Source organism: Typopeltis vanoorti, chromosome 6 (assembly GCF_054136105.1).
Source record: "Typopeltis vanoorti isolate ZY-2024b chromosome 6, IOZ_Tvanoo_1.0, whole genome shotgun sequence".
Lineage (NCBI taxonomy): Eukaryota > Metazoa > Arthropoda > Arachnida > Uropygi > Thelyphonidae > Typopeltis > Typopeltis vanoorti.
In genome coordinates, this window is record NC_143554.1 from 51,608,687 (window position 1) to 51,626,299 (window position 17,613).

The 17,613-nt window shown below is 35.9% G+C and overlaps 1 protein-coding gene across 1 annotated transcript in view; it reads right to left on the reverse strand.

Annotated features, from left to right (window-relative positions):
* LOC150105449 (disintegrin and metalloproteinase domain-containing protein 11-like) overlaps window positions 1-17,613 on the reverse strand; it is a 602,139-nt gene that overhangs the window by 528,709 nt on the left and 55,817 nt on the right. Inside the window, exon 4 of the mRNA XM_090393967.1 lies at window positions 6,754-6,823. Within this exon, the coding sequence (XP_090250093.1) occupies window positions 6,754-6,823 (70 nt within the window). The remainder of the gene's footprint in view (window positions 1-6,753; window positions 6,824-17,613) is intronic.

Sequence of the window (17,613 nt, forward strand, 5' to 3'; positions counted from 1 at the left end):
TAACCTTTTGCCCATTTCGCCAGTTTATTTAAATAATCCTGTAAACTCTCAACATCGCTTGATTTTTTATTGTGCTACCAAACTTTGCATCATTGTCAAACAACTGAATATCTCCCTTTAAGCCATTTCCTATATAATTTATGTATAAATTAAACAACTATGGCCCAAGCACAGAGCCCTGAGGTACACCACTGGTCACCTGCCTCACTCTGGACTCTGCTCCTCCATATACCACCTTCTGGTATCTCTCAGTGAGCCATTCTCCTATCCATATCACCAGTTTAGTATCCATCCACTCCAAAATCCAGAAGTACCACTGTGTAGTCATTTCCTTTGTCTAATTCAGATGTCATTCTATTATAAAAAGTTAATAAATTGCTAAGGCAGGAGCGACCTTTAACAAAACCATGTTGGTCCCTATAGAGTATCATATCCTGATCCAGCCAGTCTCGAATTTTGTCTTAAATCAACTTTTACAATACTTTCACCACCACTCCCGAAATGGTGATTGGTCTGTAATTAACTACCGCAGTCTTAGAGCCGCCTTTATGCAAAGGAACTACTTTGCCTTCCTTCCGCTCCCTAGGGACCATATCAGAGTTCAAACTTAAGTTAAATAACCAAGTAAGAGGCGTTGACAATTCCTCTGCACATTCACGCGACACCCGAGCTGATATTCCATTTAAACTTACAGCATTGTTTGCATTTAAATTTTGCAATATACTAAGTACTTCTGATTTCTTAACTTCAATTCTCACATCAGTTATTGCTACAGGTACAGAGATATCCTCACTTTGGTGACAGACGTTTAAAAAGTGATCACTCAGTAACTCTACTATTACATCTGAATTTGTCACCTCAATACCATTAGCACTCACTAAAATTATCCTTCCGAAGTCATTCTTCCTTTTACTTGCCGCATAGCAGAAGAACTCTTTGGGATTACCCTTGATCTCCTTGGCTAAGGTCTTCTCATAATCTGATTTAGCTTTTCTTACTATGCTGGTAACCTTCCTAGCTTGAGCCTTGTACTACTCATGGGTGTACTGATCGCCTTTCTCCTTGTAAATTCTTCATAACATTTTCTTTCTTTGCAGATCAAGTTTGATACTACTACTCATCCATCTACTGCCTACCTTGTTTGTCTTCCTGACTCTGGGAACACAATCAGATATTGCCACCCTCAGATACCCGCTGATTTTATCCCATGCACTGCTGACATCTTTCCCGTGCAATATATTCTGCCATTGACGGCTGCAAGCTCACTCTGAAGCTTGTTATAATTGTCTAACCTGTAGTTCCGTATATACGCCTTCTTAAGCGAGAGAGAGAGAAATCTACAAATTTTGCAACCTCCCAAGTCAATACCACATGATCGCGCTCACTAATTGGAGGTAACGAGAACACTTACTTATGCATATATATCCTCTGAACCAATGATCAGGAAATTAAATATGGGAATAGACAACAGAATCATCAAAGCCAGTATAGTAGGAAGTCAATTGAATAAATTTATATGGAAAACAAGAAAGAAATTAGTTGAAACACTAAATTAGCTGTTTACAAGACAGTGTCGAAACTGATTTAAACTTCAAGATCTGAGAGATGGGTTAGAAATAAAACACTTGATGAAAGACTAGAGACTAGTGATATGAGAGTTCTGGGAAAGGTTATGGGAGTGAACAGATGGAATTAATGGCAGTATTGTATTAAAATAAGCATATTAGGAAAGAACTAGCCATTGTTGGCAATCAGGAAAGTGTTAGCAGAGCTAATTGCAGATAGATAGTAAGTGGACTGATGCAGTAAAACATGTCTTAGAAGACATATATATATAAGATCTGACAATACTGGAGTCCTGAAAGAGAAGAAATTAATTTGGAGGAAAATTGTTCATTGGAATTTAGTAATAATGCAACTTTTTCATGTGGTACTATCATAATATCCTGTAGAGGGTACATATCAGGAATTGAATGATAATAATGATGACAATACTTTTTTTTTTATTCACTTGTGGTTATATGAGTGTCAACTTGCTTAGAACTTTGATGTTGTCTTGCTTTAATGAACAACAGAAAAAGTCAAACTGCATTACTTGGTTTCTGATTTTGAGACTTTTTCCTTTCTGATATTGAAAATATACATACAGTAATATTTCAAGAGAACTTCAGCCTTTCATCTCAGCTTAAAAATACAAAATGATTTTTTACTTCTTAATTGCTGTAAATATACAAGAGTGGTCTGAAAAGTTCTTGCCTTAACAATGAAAAAAACGAATTTATAATTGCAAAATTATTTTTATTTTTCGACATATGTCGAAATAAATGTATGTCTTCCTTAAGACATACATTTATTCCAGCAATGTTCCACCACCATTATCCTGTCCCTATTCTGTCTGCAAAATATCCCTCTACAGCTGTAATCACCTCTTGATTCGAAGAAAAACACTAACCAGTGAGGAAGAGTTTTAGTTTTGGGAAGAGATATAAGTCAAAGGGAGCCAAATCTGGGGAATAGAGTGGATGTTCCAACAATTCATAGTGCAGATCCCTTAATTTTCCCATTGCGAAAACACCTTTGTGGGCAGGTGCTTTGTCCTGATGAAAGATGATTTTTTTCATCAGGTTTCTGCAAACCGGGTCTTTTCTCACAAATTTTTTAGTCTAGTCTGGTTAAAAGATCGGAATAATATTCCCCAGTTATTGTTTTACCTTTTTCAAGATAATTAATAAACAAAATGCCTTTAGTATCCCAAAAAAACCAATGCTATGACCTTTCCTGCTGATGGAACTGACTTTGTCTTCTTTGGCACTGAACAACCAGCTTCTGTCCACTGTTTTTACTGCTGTTTGGATTCTGGTGTGTAATTAATCTGAATATCATCCATAGTAATAAACTGAAGCACAAAATCAGTTTTATTCTTGTTAAAACACTCCAAGCACTGTTGAGAGATTTTCATGCGAGTGCATTTTTGATCTGCTGTGAGCAAGTGCAGCACCCATCTTGTGCAAAGCTTTTTCATTTGCAATTCTTCATGCAAAATATATCCTACACGTTTTTGAAATGCCTAAGTCTCAGAAATTTCATGCACTTTGACTTGTCGGTCATCCAATATCATATTGTGCACTTGACCAATGATTTCTGGTATTGTTACACTTTTTGGACTTCCTTCACATGGATCATTTTCAAGGTTGGTACGGCCACATTTAAACTCAGCAGCCCGTTTATTAATTGTCAAAAACGAAGGAGAAGAGTGCCCATAAACTTTTATGAACTTCGAATGAATTTCTTTTGGCATTACAACCTCCTTCTTTGTAAAAGAAGGTTTTAAACCTTCTTTTACAAAGAAGGTTTAAACCACACGATACCCAATTTTATCCATTTCAAGGGATACAGAAAACACTTTTGCTTCAGACAGCTATATAAAAAACTACTTGATAAAATGATTTGCAATTTCACATGGATGCTTATGACAGATGTACTAACTTTGAAAAAAAATTTGTGCCGATAGTGTTGCCATCTATGGCCGAGGCCAAGAACTTTTCAGGCCCCCCCGTATATGGTGAACATATCACTGAAGCATGCAGATTGATGAAAAATTTATGTCACTTCGATGTATTGTAATTATATCACTGCCCCCCACTACCCAAATCCATGCAGGAACTAAATTATAAATAATTACTGTCTGTCTACTTTTTAGAAAGTATTTCAAGCTTCAGATATTTGATTTGGGTATTTCAAGTTTGAGTATCTGAAAACTATCACTCCATATTACTATTATGTGAAAAGAAATAAAATAATAATGCTGCTGTTTCTGCTGAAGTTGGTGATTCTAAAACCAGACTATTACTTTGATTATTAAGTTCCTCCCCCCCCCACCTTTCAAGATCCGATAAGATATATATATATATATATATAAAAATCAGTCCCACACATCAGAGTTAAAAAAATCTATGACATAACAGTACCGTGTGTGAATAGGTGGGTGAGTGGTTAGATGGAAGAGAGGAATTTGGTGATGTGTTCTTTGAAAACCATTGGGGAAGACTTACAAAGAGCAGAGGGGTAGAAAATTAAAGCAGAAGATGAGAAGTCGGTTCAGTGAGCTTGGAGATGAACTGTATATGGGTGTTGACTAGCAGCTGCTCGTGTTCATGTATGATACAGGAAAGTGGAGGAATGGTAGCAGACAGTATGGAGCAGTAGTACCCATAGAAATACCTACAGAAGAGACATAATGCAGCAACAGCATCTATAGGAAAGTGAATGAAGGAAATCAGTAAGGGAAGGGGGTCATCAATTAAGTGATTTTTTTTAATTTTTACATTTTACTTGGCTCCCACCCATTAAGGGCTTTTATAAACCTACAGTACATTTATATCATGGGTGGATTAGGAATTTTTTTCTGCCATTTTAATTGATTTTATAGATTTTTTTTTTTTTTAGTTATATTTATGTTTTACCAGGTCTGGAAACCCTGCTCGATCAAACATGGAACTTTTTCAAGTCACTTCAGACCTCCAATAAGTGAGGTGGTGAAATCCATCTCCCACCTAAAGACATTCACAAACATCCATGCCCATGGCAGGATTTGAAATGGCAGCCTGTTGGGTGGAGAACAGACATGCTAATCACTCAGGCTAGCATATTGAAATGCCAGCATGAATTGAATACAGGAAAGTGTAGGGATAGTAGAGGGCATGGAAATACCTATAGAAGAGACATACCTATGACTACTTCTGTCGCTTACTTACTCCCTCCATGGGCACTACTGCTCCGTATTGGCTGCTACCATTCCTCCACTTTTCTGTATTCTATTCAGGCCAGCAAATTGCTCGCTTGTTTATACAATCAAGATTTCTGAGGGAAGTTTTCAGTGTATCACCCCAAATATGGGAACAGTATTAAAAGGTTGAGTGGATTTTGAGCTTTATAAAGCATCAGGAATTCAATGGTGGAGAAATACTGATTGGAACATAAAAGAATACAAAGTTTTAAGAAGCTGAAGAAGCTATGGACCTGATGTGTTTATGCCAGGATTGATTAAATGTGAGCATTAACCCAAGAAGAAAAAAAAATTGGTCTTGGTTAGCAAGAGGAATACTGTCAAAAGTGTGTGTGAGAGGGAGTTGTTAACCTTCATTGGAAGTTCCTCTCTGCTCTTACCCAGTGGCCATTTCGATGTCTTCTGACTTGGGTATTCCGTCTTCTAGCACCTTTTCATAAGCCTCTGTTCATAAGATTTTCTTGGCAAAATATATACAGAAGTGGTTTACCATTGCTTTCTTCTGTGTTTGTTTAGCCTAATAGGTAAGGCAAATACCTGGGAGAGAAGGCAGACTCCCACTGCAAGACATGAAGAAAAGTAAAATAGGAAGATTCACCTCTAGCCCTTGAATACTCTAGTAGCCTGGGCAAGGAGCAAGAAGGAAAGAAAGAAACAGTAGTGACCAGTCTACAGATAATATAACAGATGTATATTACATGAAATAAGGCATGGTCCAGCATTAGGTACCTCGGGTTCACCACTCCTGTACTCACTAAAGTGAGCCCTTGAGGGAGATGTAATATTACTTGCAGGAAATGAAGATCATCTCCAAAAGCAATTATCCAAACTCCAAGAAATATGCAGCAGTTTTAACATGCAAATATTAACATAGAAATCTAAAACAATGGTAACTGCAAAAGAATCAATAAGATGTAAATTAGAACTAAATGAAAAAATACTGGAACAAGTAATGAACTTTAAATATTTAGGAATAACTGTGAACAGTGAAAATATAACATGAGATTAAGTAAAATAACAATCTCTGAGGATTAATAAAATATCAGGATGTTTAAATTCAACTATATGGAAAAATAAATATCTAACAAAAGAAACAAAAGTAAGAATATATAAATAAGTAGTCTGACCAATACTGACGTATGCATGTGAAACAAGAATAGAAACATCAAAAATGCAACGTGAAATGAAACCATTAATAATTAATAGAATAAAATTGAAAAGATTTGTGAAGAATATCAATCACAATGCATAGACACATGGATAAAAAAGAGAAGATTAGAATGGAGTAGCATGTTAATAGGATGGATCCAAAAAAGAATAGTTAAATTAGCAAGAGATTGAAAACTAAATACAAAAAGACCAGTTGATAGACCAAGAAAGAGATGGACAGACTACCTGCATCAAAGGACTGGAGATTAACTAGCTGAAGCTTAAAGCAAGAGGAAGGAGAAGGGATTTGAGAATTATAGGGATAGGGAGCTGATGTTCATTACTTACATGTTGAGGAACACACTGACAAGTAGTGAACAGGTGAGTTATTATTCCTCTTTATGTTACTGCACACCTGAGTTTCTTGAAGACAAGGTGGTAGTGAAGAGGATCCAAAGGATCAGAAGAAGCTGCATTAATGCAGATGCTTCTGATCATTCATCATAACAAACTTTCATTATTAACATTTTTCTTCCCTTCTTTCTTGATCATGCCTTTATTCTAGATTTTGTAACAGTTTAATTAATTTTATTTTAAAAAATATTTTTTAACAAAACAACAAAAATCAATTTATGTATATATCTCACAATTCAGCAAGACAAAGTGCTAATGAAGCAAAGACAATTTACTAGGCAGTATACATGTCTGATACAGTTATGTCCATAAAAACTAAAATTTTCTTTTGTCTAAGCATATCAGATGTTAATCACTTTGAAAAAATAATTCTGATTATTTACAAAAGTAATGACTTACTTTACCTGAGTAGAAATTTGTTGGGCACCCTCAGGTAAAAAGTGTTTCTGGATTAAATTAGGTGCAAGAAGATACCTGAAATAATAAAACTAGCATATAAACAATCTATAAAACTTCACAATTAAAAGTATAAAATAACATGGTCAATACTGGTGCATCCCACCCATGGTCACTGAGAGAGATAACAGAGCAATACCACCCACTTTTCCACTGCCTAGTATACAAAATTATGCTGAACTCTCATAATAGTCCAATGCTCACATTGAAGGTAAATGTCAAAAGATGATAATAAACATAGAAGATAAATAACTAACTTCAAAGATGTATAGCAACCCAACAGATTTTCAGAATACTTTTGTTTTCACATCCCCACTTATTTACTCAACATAAAATCTATTTCATCACTGTTTCTGTTCTGTATGTGATTAATGGAGGATGAACAGAAAAGAAACTAAAAAAATAAATAAATAAATAAAATAATTCATTAACAGAAATTAAGTATTTAAAAAGGATCAAAATAAATGAAAATATCAAAATTAAAAGTAATATATGTATGCCTTTAATGGCATTAGTTCATATGTGGCCTAATCAAGAACTAATACAATGGAACTAGAATCTCCCTCCAAGTGTCCTTACCATCATTGCCAGAATTTGTTGTCCTCACAATTCTGGCAATATATCCTCTGAATTTTAGATCCTTATCCATCATCACTCCAAGATCTGTTATTTCCTCCACCTCCAACAATATATCCCTGCTAAGAGTGACTTCTACATCCCATTTTTGTTTTCCAAATTTTAAAATCTTACATTTCACAATTGAGGCACACCACTAGTGACTTTGCGATTCTAGGATATCACTCTCCCAAACAACTAGCTGATACCTACCAGACAGTAATCCCAATCCAATGCACTAGTCTAACATCCAACTCCATCCACTCTAGTTTGACTATCAATTTATCATGCAGTAAGCTATCAAAAGCTTTTGCAAAGTCTAAGTATACTACTGTGTATCCATCTCCCACGTCAAATGCTGTTGTTATCGCCTTATTGTAATAAGTAGATCACTAAAACATGACCTCCCATGCAAATCCATGCTTTCTATCAAAGATAATGCCATTGTTGTCAACCCAATTTTGATCTTGACTCTCACCAGCCTCCCCAACACTTTAACCACAACCTGACAGACAAATTGGAATATAATTTGATGCTTGAATTCTGTCGCCTCCTTTATGAAGTGGTACAATCCTACCTTCCTTCCACTTCTTTGGACCTTGTTCGACTGTAAGACTCATTAAAACGAATACATCATGGCTTCAAAATATTCAGTGATATTTCATCAAGTACCAGCCTTATTAATATCGATTTTGCTAAATTCCCCATATACCTCTTCCTCGCTCACGGATGATGAGAAGGTCTCTCCTTCTCACCACCCACTGCTCGCAAACTCTTCGTGATTTCAAATTCAGAAGAGAGAAAGACCTTTATGTACAGCTCATTAAACATCAACTATATCCTCTGCAGCAGTTGTCCTTATACCATTTTCTCCAATAAATGTCATCCTACCAGAATCATTCTAAGTATTCTCTAGGATTTATTTTTGATTTTTTTGGCTTAATTAGCTGACTGCTGCTGCTGATTATACTGACCATTTGCTACTCTTACCAACTCTTCTTGCCTCTTCCTGGTATTCCTAAGAATATATAAGAATTTCACAGGCTTCCTTAAATTTATGTTCATACCATTTTTGGTGTGATGTAAACAACATGTGCTTTTCCAGTCAATTGTGTTCAGGGCATGATCACAAAGACCAGCTTGACCATAGTTATTATGTTGAATGTGTCATTTATGTTCCTTGTTTTCTGATAGGAATTGTGCATCCTGTTTCCCGTATATAGGGCAAATTACAGGTGCAATAAATATGGTATACTCCAGGGTAGGCCAGCGGAGGGAGTGGATCCTTGGATGAGCTGAGCAAGTTCTTTAATTTTGCAGGTGGTTTTAAGGTTGTATTTTAGTAGTGTTCTGTTTATTTGTCTGATATCCCTTTAATGTATGGAATGGTTATAGTTTTATTGTAGTCTTGTTTATTTTTTTGTTTTTAAATGAGGTCTTGGGTCTTGTACAGAATTTTGTTGATAGTATTTTGGCTAACCATTTTTTAGGAAGATTTTAAAAGTTATCAGCAATTATTTTATTTCATCTTTAAGTGCTTGTTCATTGGAGCAGATCTTCAAAGCCCTGTTTTTAGTGTATTAATGACCCCTAGTTTTTGTCTTGGGTGGTGGTAGGAGTTTATGTGTATATATTGGCCAGTACGTGTCGGTTTCTGGTAAACAGGGAAGGAAAGACTGCCAGAAGGAAGACGTGTGACAAGTGTATCTAGAAACAGAAGTGTGCTCCGCTTTTCAATCTCAACTGTGAATTGTATGCATTTGTGTTGTTTGTTTAGGTGGCTGAGGAACGTGTCTAATGTTTGCAGCCATGGGAGTCAGATAACAAAAACATCGTCAACGTATCTAAGCCAGACTTTGGGTTTTAAGTATACCACATTCATTGCACCTGTAATTTGCCCTATATAGGGGAAACAAGACACACAATCTCATCTCATCTTCCTTTTACCCTCATTTACCTTCCAGCGACGAGGGTTTATTAATCATCGGACCTCAAACCGTTCACAGGATAAGGTGGTCAGCCCTACGTCCTGGTGTAGTGTTGAGTTCTCAAGGCCGGATTGTCTGCTTTGCAGGATGAAAAACCCCAGGATAACTGAGGAAAAAAACCCTACTGTCCACGCCCAATACCGGCTAACTTGGCTATGGCTGAGGAAGATCCTTCAGCTCCTCACGTGAACGAAAATCGAACATAGACACTCCTTCCCCGGGTATATGGTTGCGAAGTGCACAGCCACTAGACTAACAGCACGATGCACAATTCCGATCAGGGAAAAAAAAAGGAACATAAATGACACATTAAATATAATAACTATTGTAGATGGTCTTTTTGATCATGCCCTGAACACTTAATACATAGAATTAACTGGAAAAGCACCTGTTATTTACATCACACCAAAACATGGTATGAACGTAAATTTAAGTAGGCCTGTGAGATTCTTATCAATCACCCTAATCTTAACAATAAAGATGGTCTAAAAATCCCAAGCATATGTCTTCCATATGCTTGGGATTCTACCCACTTAACCTTTCTCCCTAAGAGTTAATTATAAATAGGACCATATGTAATCCAGGATCCAAAATCTAATATAACAATTATCATGTTAAATTAGGACATCATTTTTACTGAAACAAAACAAAATGATCTATATGAAAGAATGTTTCTCTGATGTTGTCTTAAATAGAATACAGCTTTGATAGTTAATTTATTTTATTTCATTTATTTGTTGTAATTTTATTTTATTTTCACTAGAGGTCAGGCCAGTAGAATAACCGTTGATCAAATCATTCTCTTCAGTATACTATGTGAAATGTAATTTAGTTTGTCTCTGTGTACATATTGTGTATACTCCAGATGATGATATTAATATGAAAGTCAAAACGTCAGAAATTAAAATAATTTTATAACACAGTTGCAGAGTCCATAATTTGTGTAAAATGTATGCTGATCACCATGTAACACTAAAAGAAATGCATGCTTAATCTCATCATTCATCCATTTCACACCTGCCTTATTTAACCTTCTAATCTTTGGAATATATTTAGACTTTGCTTCTACTAGATACAACATAGAATGTGAGATGCATTGCACACAAAGAAGAACTTGATAAACAACTAAACCAAGCTAACATAAAGATATGTATAGTAACAGAAACAAAGAAAAAGCAAAAAGGTACAAAAGAAACAAACAACTATATACAAATCTACAGTGGCATAAAAAAAGAAGAAAGAGCAAAAGCAGGTATAATTATTATGGTACATAAATCCCTAAAGAACAATATTGTATATTACAACTATTTGAATGAAAGACTAATAGAAATTAGACTCAAGACATTAAGAGGCCACATAACAATAATTGGTGCATATGCACCAGAAGAAGGAAAAGAAGAAAACAGTAATATATTTTATAAAGAATTAAAGAATGCCATAGATAAAACAAACAAAAACTGACTATTTACTGCTAGCAGGAGATTTAAATGCCAGAATAGGAAACAAAAAATACAAAACAAAGATAGGTAAATTTGGCGAAGACACATGTAATCAAAATGGTCGCAGATTGCACGACTTTGTCATTTATAATAATATGAGAATAATGAATTCAATGTTTAAACACAAGGAAATACATAAATATACTTGGTTACCCAGAGGATACAAATCAGTAATTGACTACTTTATCACAAATTTTAAATTAGCGGAATTAATTTTAGACGTAAGAACATATCGAGGCTTTGAATTAAACTCTGATCATTATATGGTATCAGAAAAAATTCGTTTTAAACCAAAGTGGCTAAAAACACATAGAATTGAAAATTCTTACCAGCCAAGCTACAAAATTTCTTCATTACAGGATCCTCAAGTTAGACAACAATATCAAAAATGCACAAACTTAAAAACAGAAACCACACATGAATCAAGTGACATAGAAGATGAATGGGAAAATTTGAAACAAATTCTCACAAAAGCAGCAACAGAAACCTTAGGAATAAAGCACAAATCGATTAGAAAAAGAGGACTACGAGACTGGAACAAAGAAATAGAAAATATAAAAGAAACCAAAAAGGACAGTTACCAAAATGGCTAAATTCCAAAACAATAGAAGCAGAAATAGAGTATAAAAGAAACAGTGCAATTGCAAAACGACAAGTGAGGAAAAAACATAAAGAAAGATGGAACAATTTCATAACAGAACTAGAAAAGGATTTATTTAAGCAACTACCCAAAACCTATAAAGTAATAAAATACATGAATAAAGAAATAAAAGAAAAGATAAAAATATAAACAATAGATTTAGAAAAATGGGTGACCTATTTCTAAAATCTCTGGACAGATGAAAACAATGAAATAAAATTTTATAAGACAGAGAATGACCTAATAGATAATATCACAATGTTAGAACTGAAAAATATAATAAAGAAGATGAAAAATAGGAAAATGCCAGGAGAAGACAATATACATATAGAACTATACAAAAATGCAGGCGAAAAATTTAATGAAAGACTTCTGAAATTTTTTAATATGGTTTGGATGTCCGGAAAAACCCCTAACTCTTGGAAAAAAGCACTGGTTATCCCAATCCATAAAAAAGGAAATAAAGACAATTCAATAATTATAGGAGAATTAGCCTGCTGAATACAGGATATAAAATATATGCAGGAATATTAAAAGAGAAACTAAGCAGCATTGTAGAAGACAAATTACAAGAACAAAATGGTTTCCGAAAAGGCCAATTCTGCATAGATCCAATTTTACTTTAAAATTATTAATAGAAAAGAGAAGAGAATTTCAAAAAGAAACACATGTGGCATTTATTGATTATGAAAAAGCCTTTGACAAAATGAGTACACAAAAATTGTTTCAAATATTAACCAATTTAAACATACCAAACCAACTGTTACAATCCATTCAAAAATATATACAGGAAATAAAATAGCAGTTAAATTAGAACACATCTCAGAATGAAATGATATATCAAGAGGAGTTCGACAAGGATGTACCCTGTCACCTCTGCTTTTCAATATATATATAAATGAAATGTTAACAATCTGGAAACAGCATAACCCATTTGGTATACAAATTACCCCGCAAATGAAGATAGATACACTACTGTTTGCAGATGATCAAAAAGTATTAGCTACATCAGAAGATGACTTACAAAGATCATTGATACTACTGGACCTTGCAAAGGCCTTTGATAGGATACCACATGGAACCTTAATCAGTAAACTGGAGCAGATGGGTATAGATATAGGGTTGGTGAGATGGATAAGAGGGTGGTTGAAGGAGAGATATCAAAGAGTGGTTTATTCAGGAGTGGAGTCTAAAAGACGTCTTGTGACTAGTGGAGTGCCACAGGGCTCTGTTCTTGGACCACTGCTTTTCAATTTGTTCATCAATGATATTGGAAAGGATCTGAGAGGAAGTGTTCACTTGTTTGCTGATGATGCAAAGTTGGGTAGAGCAATTGTGAGTGCACAAGATGTCAAAATTTTACAGGATGACTTGGATAGTTTGGAGGACTGGGCTAGGAAAAATGGATGTCAATTTAATGTGGCAAAGTGTAAGGTTATGCACTTTGGGGTGAAAAGAATAGCAGCAGTATATCGCATTGGTGGAATCATACTCCAGGAGATTGATGAGGCCAGGGATTTGGGAGTGTTGGTGGATAGGGAGTTGAAGTTTAGGGGGCACATTGCAAAAGTAACTAAAACAGCTCACCAAATCACTTGGCTTCTGAAAAATACTTTAACATGCAGAGACGAACAAGTTGTTGTTCCTCTGTATCGAGCCTTGATAAGACCCCATCTGGACTTCTGTGCCCAGCTATGGGCACCAGGGTTTCTTCGTGATGGGGAGGAAGTGGAGAGGGTCCAGAGACGAGTGACCAAGATGATAGCAGGTCTGTGGAATGAACCTTATGAGAATAGGTTGAAGATTTGTGGGTTGCAGAAATTGGACGATAGGCGAAGGAGGGGTGATATGATTGAGACATTCAAATTACTGAAGGGTTTTTATAAGATTGATCCAGAAGATATTTTTGAAAATATGACTGGTGGTGGGAGGACTAGGGGCCATGCATGGAAGCTGGGCAAGAGCGTGGTTGACAAGGGTGTTAGAGCTAGGTTCTTTACTTGGAGAGTGGTAAATGAGTGGAATAAGCTTCCAGAGTCTGTTGTGGGTGCTACGACCGTGAATGAGTTCAAGGCAAGGTATGTTAGATACTGTGTGAATGTTGAATAGTTGTTCTTGACATGATGTTAGGGCCTCCCTCGATGAGTCTGTCGACTCCTTGGAGTTTCCCGGAACAATAATAATAATAATAATAATAATAAAATCATTAATTGATATCTCAAAGCAATATAATATGACAATATCTAAAGAAAAAACAAAAATAATGGCATTCACAGGAGAAAATCCAATAAGAAGTAAAATAGTGATAGATAATAAAATACTAGAACAAGTAAACACTTTCGGATACTTGGGATGTGATCTATCATACGAAGAAGAAAAAGACATAGACACTAAAATATCAAACTTTGTCAAAGTAAATGGCATAATAAATAATATATTTAAGCCATCCCTGGTACAAAAACACACTAGAATCAGACTATATAATGTCATGTCAAAACCAACTTTACTATACGGAAGCGAAACATGGACCATGAAAAGGAAAGATGAAAAACGAATTCAAACAGCAGAAATGAAGTTCCTCAGAAAAACAGCTGGATATACCAAGTAGGACCACAAAACAAATGAAGAAATCTTACAATCCCTGAAAATAAAACCAATTAATTACTACATAAGACAGTATAAACAAAAATGGCTAGAAAATTTAAATCAAAGGAAGACTCTTATTATTTTTAAATAAAATTTACTCAACTGGTATCCCCCCAATAGAATGGAAAAAAGCAATTGTGATTCCTATCTTTAAGAAAGGTAATAGAGATGACCCTAAAAACTATAGAGGTATCAGTATACTAAATTCATGTTACAAAATATACAGCAGAATCTTAAATAACAAACTAATGAAATATTCTGAAAACTTTATTCTAGAGGTACAAAATGGATTTAGAAAAGGACGATCATGTATAGACCCAGCCTTCTGCCTAAAATTAATAACAGATAAAAGAAGAGAATACAATTTAGAAACACATATTGCATTTATTGACTTTGAAAAAGCATTTGACAAAGTTAAAAGAAACATATTATTTAACATATTAAAAGAAAGACAAATGCCAAATAATATCCTAAAAGCTGTCACAAGTATATATGAAAATAATCAAATACAAATAAGATTAAATCATGAGCTATGACATACAAGAGAGATAAACCAAGGGGTCCGACAGGGATGCCCCCTCTCAGCAACTCTTTTTAATATATACTTAAATGAAATAATAATAAAATGGAGTAAAAATTTACATCAAGGAATTAAAATTTCACCTACAGTTAACTTAAACACTCTCCTCTTTGCAGACGACCAAATAATAATTACAAATTCTGAAGATAACTTATAGAAAGCTATTTTAAATCTAAATGAGATATCCAAAGATTATGGTATGATAATATCAACGGAAAAATCAAAAACTATGGCCTTTAAAGGACAAGATCCAGCAAGAACTAAAATAGTATTAGATAACAAGATCTTAGAACAGGTGAATTCATTTAACTACCCAGGATGTATGATCAATTATGAAAATGAAAAAGATATAAACATAAAAATTGCAAAATATTTAAAAATAACAGGAGTAATTAACTCTATATTTAAACCAAACCTAGTTCAAAAACAAACCAGGCTAAAAGTATACAATACATTAGCCCTACCGGTCTTAATGTATGGAAGCGAAATCTGGACAATAAAACAAAAAGACAAACAAAGATTAACAACAGCAGAAATGAAGTTTATGAGAAAAACTGCAAAGTATACCCTATTTGATCACAAAAGAAACGAAGATATTATGAAAGAATTAAACCAAGAACCAGTAATTGAAAAAATTAAAAAATATAAACATAGATGGATGGAACACGTTCAAAGAATGAAAACAGAAAGATTACCAAAACAAGCCTTAAAGTACAAGCCATTAGGAAAAAGAAAACCAGGACGTCCTCTTAAACGATTCAACGATGACTTCTAAGGCCAGAACAGGCCATACTAGGCCTAAATCTTTGATACGTAGGATGATGATGATGATGATGATGATTTAAATCGAATGAACAACAGTAGACTAACAAAAATATTATACAGATACAAAATAAGTGGAAAAAGAAGAATCGGAAGACCAAGAAAGAGATGGCATGAGACCGGAACAGACCACTTGGCCTAAATTCCATGTTAGGAAGAAGAAGAAGAAGCTTCCATTAGATAGTTCTAGAACAGTACTTCTCAAAGTGTGGTACGTGTACCCCTGGGGGTACGAGAAAGGTCTTCGGGGGGGGGGATGTAGCAATTTTTGGCTATACATCATTAACCGCATGGAATCATTATTAAGAAAAAAAGAATTATTTTAAACATATATATTTCTCATCCTCAGGGGCTCACTTTAGTGAGTACGGGTGTGGCAAACCAGAGGTACCTGATGCTGGACCATGCCTTACTTCATGTAATATACATCTCTTATATTATCTATAGACTGGTCCCTCCTCTTCCTCCCTTGATTCTTTCTTTCTTCTCTTCTTGCTCCTTCCCCCGAATGCTATTAGAGTATTCAAGGGGAATCTTTCCTATTTTTCTATGTCATTTCGTCTTGTGCTAACAGGATATTATCAAACAATGTAACATGATCAGGCGATCAAAAAATGTTCATACCGCATCGTCCATCGCACGGGTTACCAAGGGACGCACTCGAGTTTTAGGCAGAGGTACCCATTCGAAAAATATGTTACAGTCTCCCTTAGACACCACTCCTCAGCACTCTGCTAGAGGAAACTTCATCAATGGGCCTGCTACCTGTTTGGGGAGGTGTTTAGGGGCAGCGCAAAGAAATGGTTCTGCAAAAGGACGGAAATGGCAACGACAACGGCACCAGACTATGGCTTTAGGCAACTGGAACATCTTCTCTCTGACAGGGAAGGAGTTGGAACTGGTCGAGTAAGCCAAGTGCTACCGGCTAGACTTAGTCGGGCTTTCTTCAACCAAGAGGAGAGGCTCTGGAACTGTCGACCTGGATAAGGGGTGGAAGCTCTACTAGTCTGGTACGAGCCCAACAATGTCTGCTCAGGCAGGTGTGGGGATACTCACAAGCCTCCAGCTGTCAGACTGTGTTGCTGAGTGGATCCCATTGGGGGGACGGGTATGTGTGTTAAGGCTTCTGATGAAAAACCATGATTTGGCTGTGGTGCAAGCCTATGCACCTAATCTGGAGTCAGAATACTCTGCCTTCCTAAAGGAAGTGGATGCTGCTTTTGACAGGGTGGCAGACATGGAATCAGTCCTGCTAATGGGCAACTTCAATGCACATGTTGGAACAGATGACCAGACATGGAGGGGTGTGGTTGGGAGGAACGGTGTCCCTGACCTTAACACGAATGGGTTGAAATTATTGAACTTCTGCTGTACTAACAGCTTGTCCATAATGAATACCTTCTTCCAGCACCGAGAAGTCCATAAGTATACATGGTACAGGGATACACTAGAACAAAGGTCTCTGATTGACTTCTTTATAGTCTCAGCAGACCTATTTTCCTCAGTGTTGGACGTTCGTGTGAGAAGAGGGGCAGAATTGTCAACTGACCACCACCTTGTTGTGTGCACTCTACGGCTTCAGAAACCAGAGGCTACCATCAATGTTGGAAGGCCTAAGCAGCTATACCGCGTGAAATGGGAGACATTGGAAAATGAGGCTGTGAGGAAGAATTTTGCAGATGACATTTCCTCCAGGTTCAAAGAGATTCCCAAGCATACTGCAGATGTTGAGGAGGAATGGAAGCTGTTCAGAACAGCTATCACTGCCTCTGCACTCTCATGGTGTGGCAGAAAGCGGCTCGGCGTGGCAACGAGCAGTGAGAAAAGGACACCTTGGTAGAACCTAGAAGTCCAAAAAACTGTTGACGGGCAAAAAAGGAATCCTACCTAACATGACTTAGAGTCAGGTCACCTGAGATGCATTTGCGGTATGCTGAGGCACGAAAAGCTGCTGCTAAGGCAGTAAAGACAGCAAAGCAGAAGGCTTGGGAATCCTTTGGAGAAAGATTAGATTCATC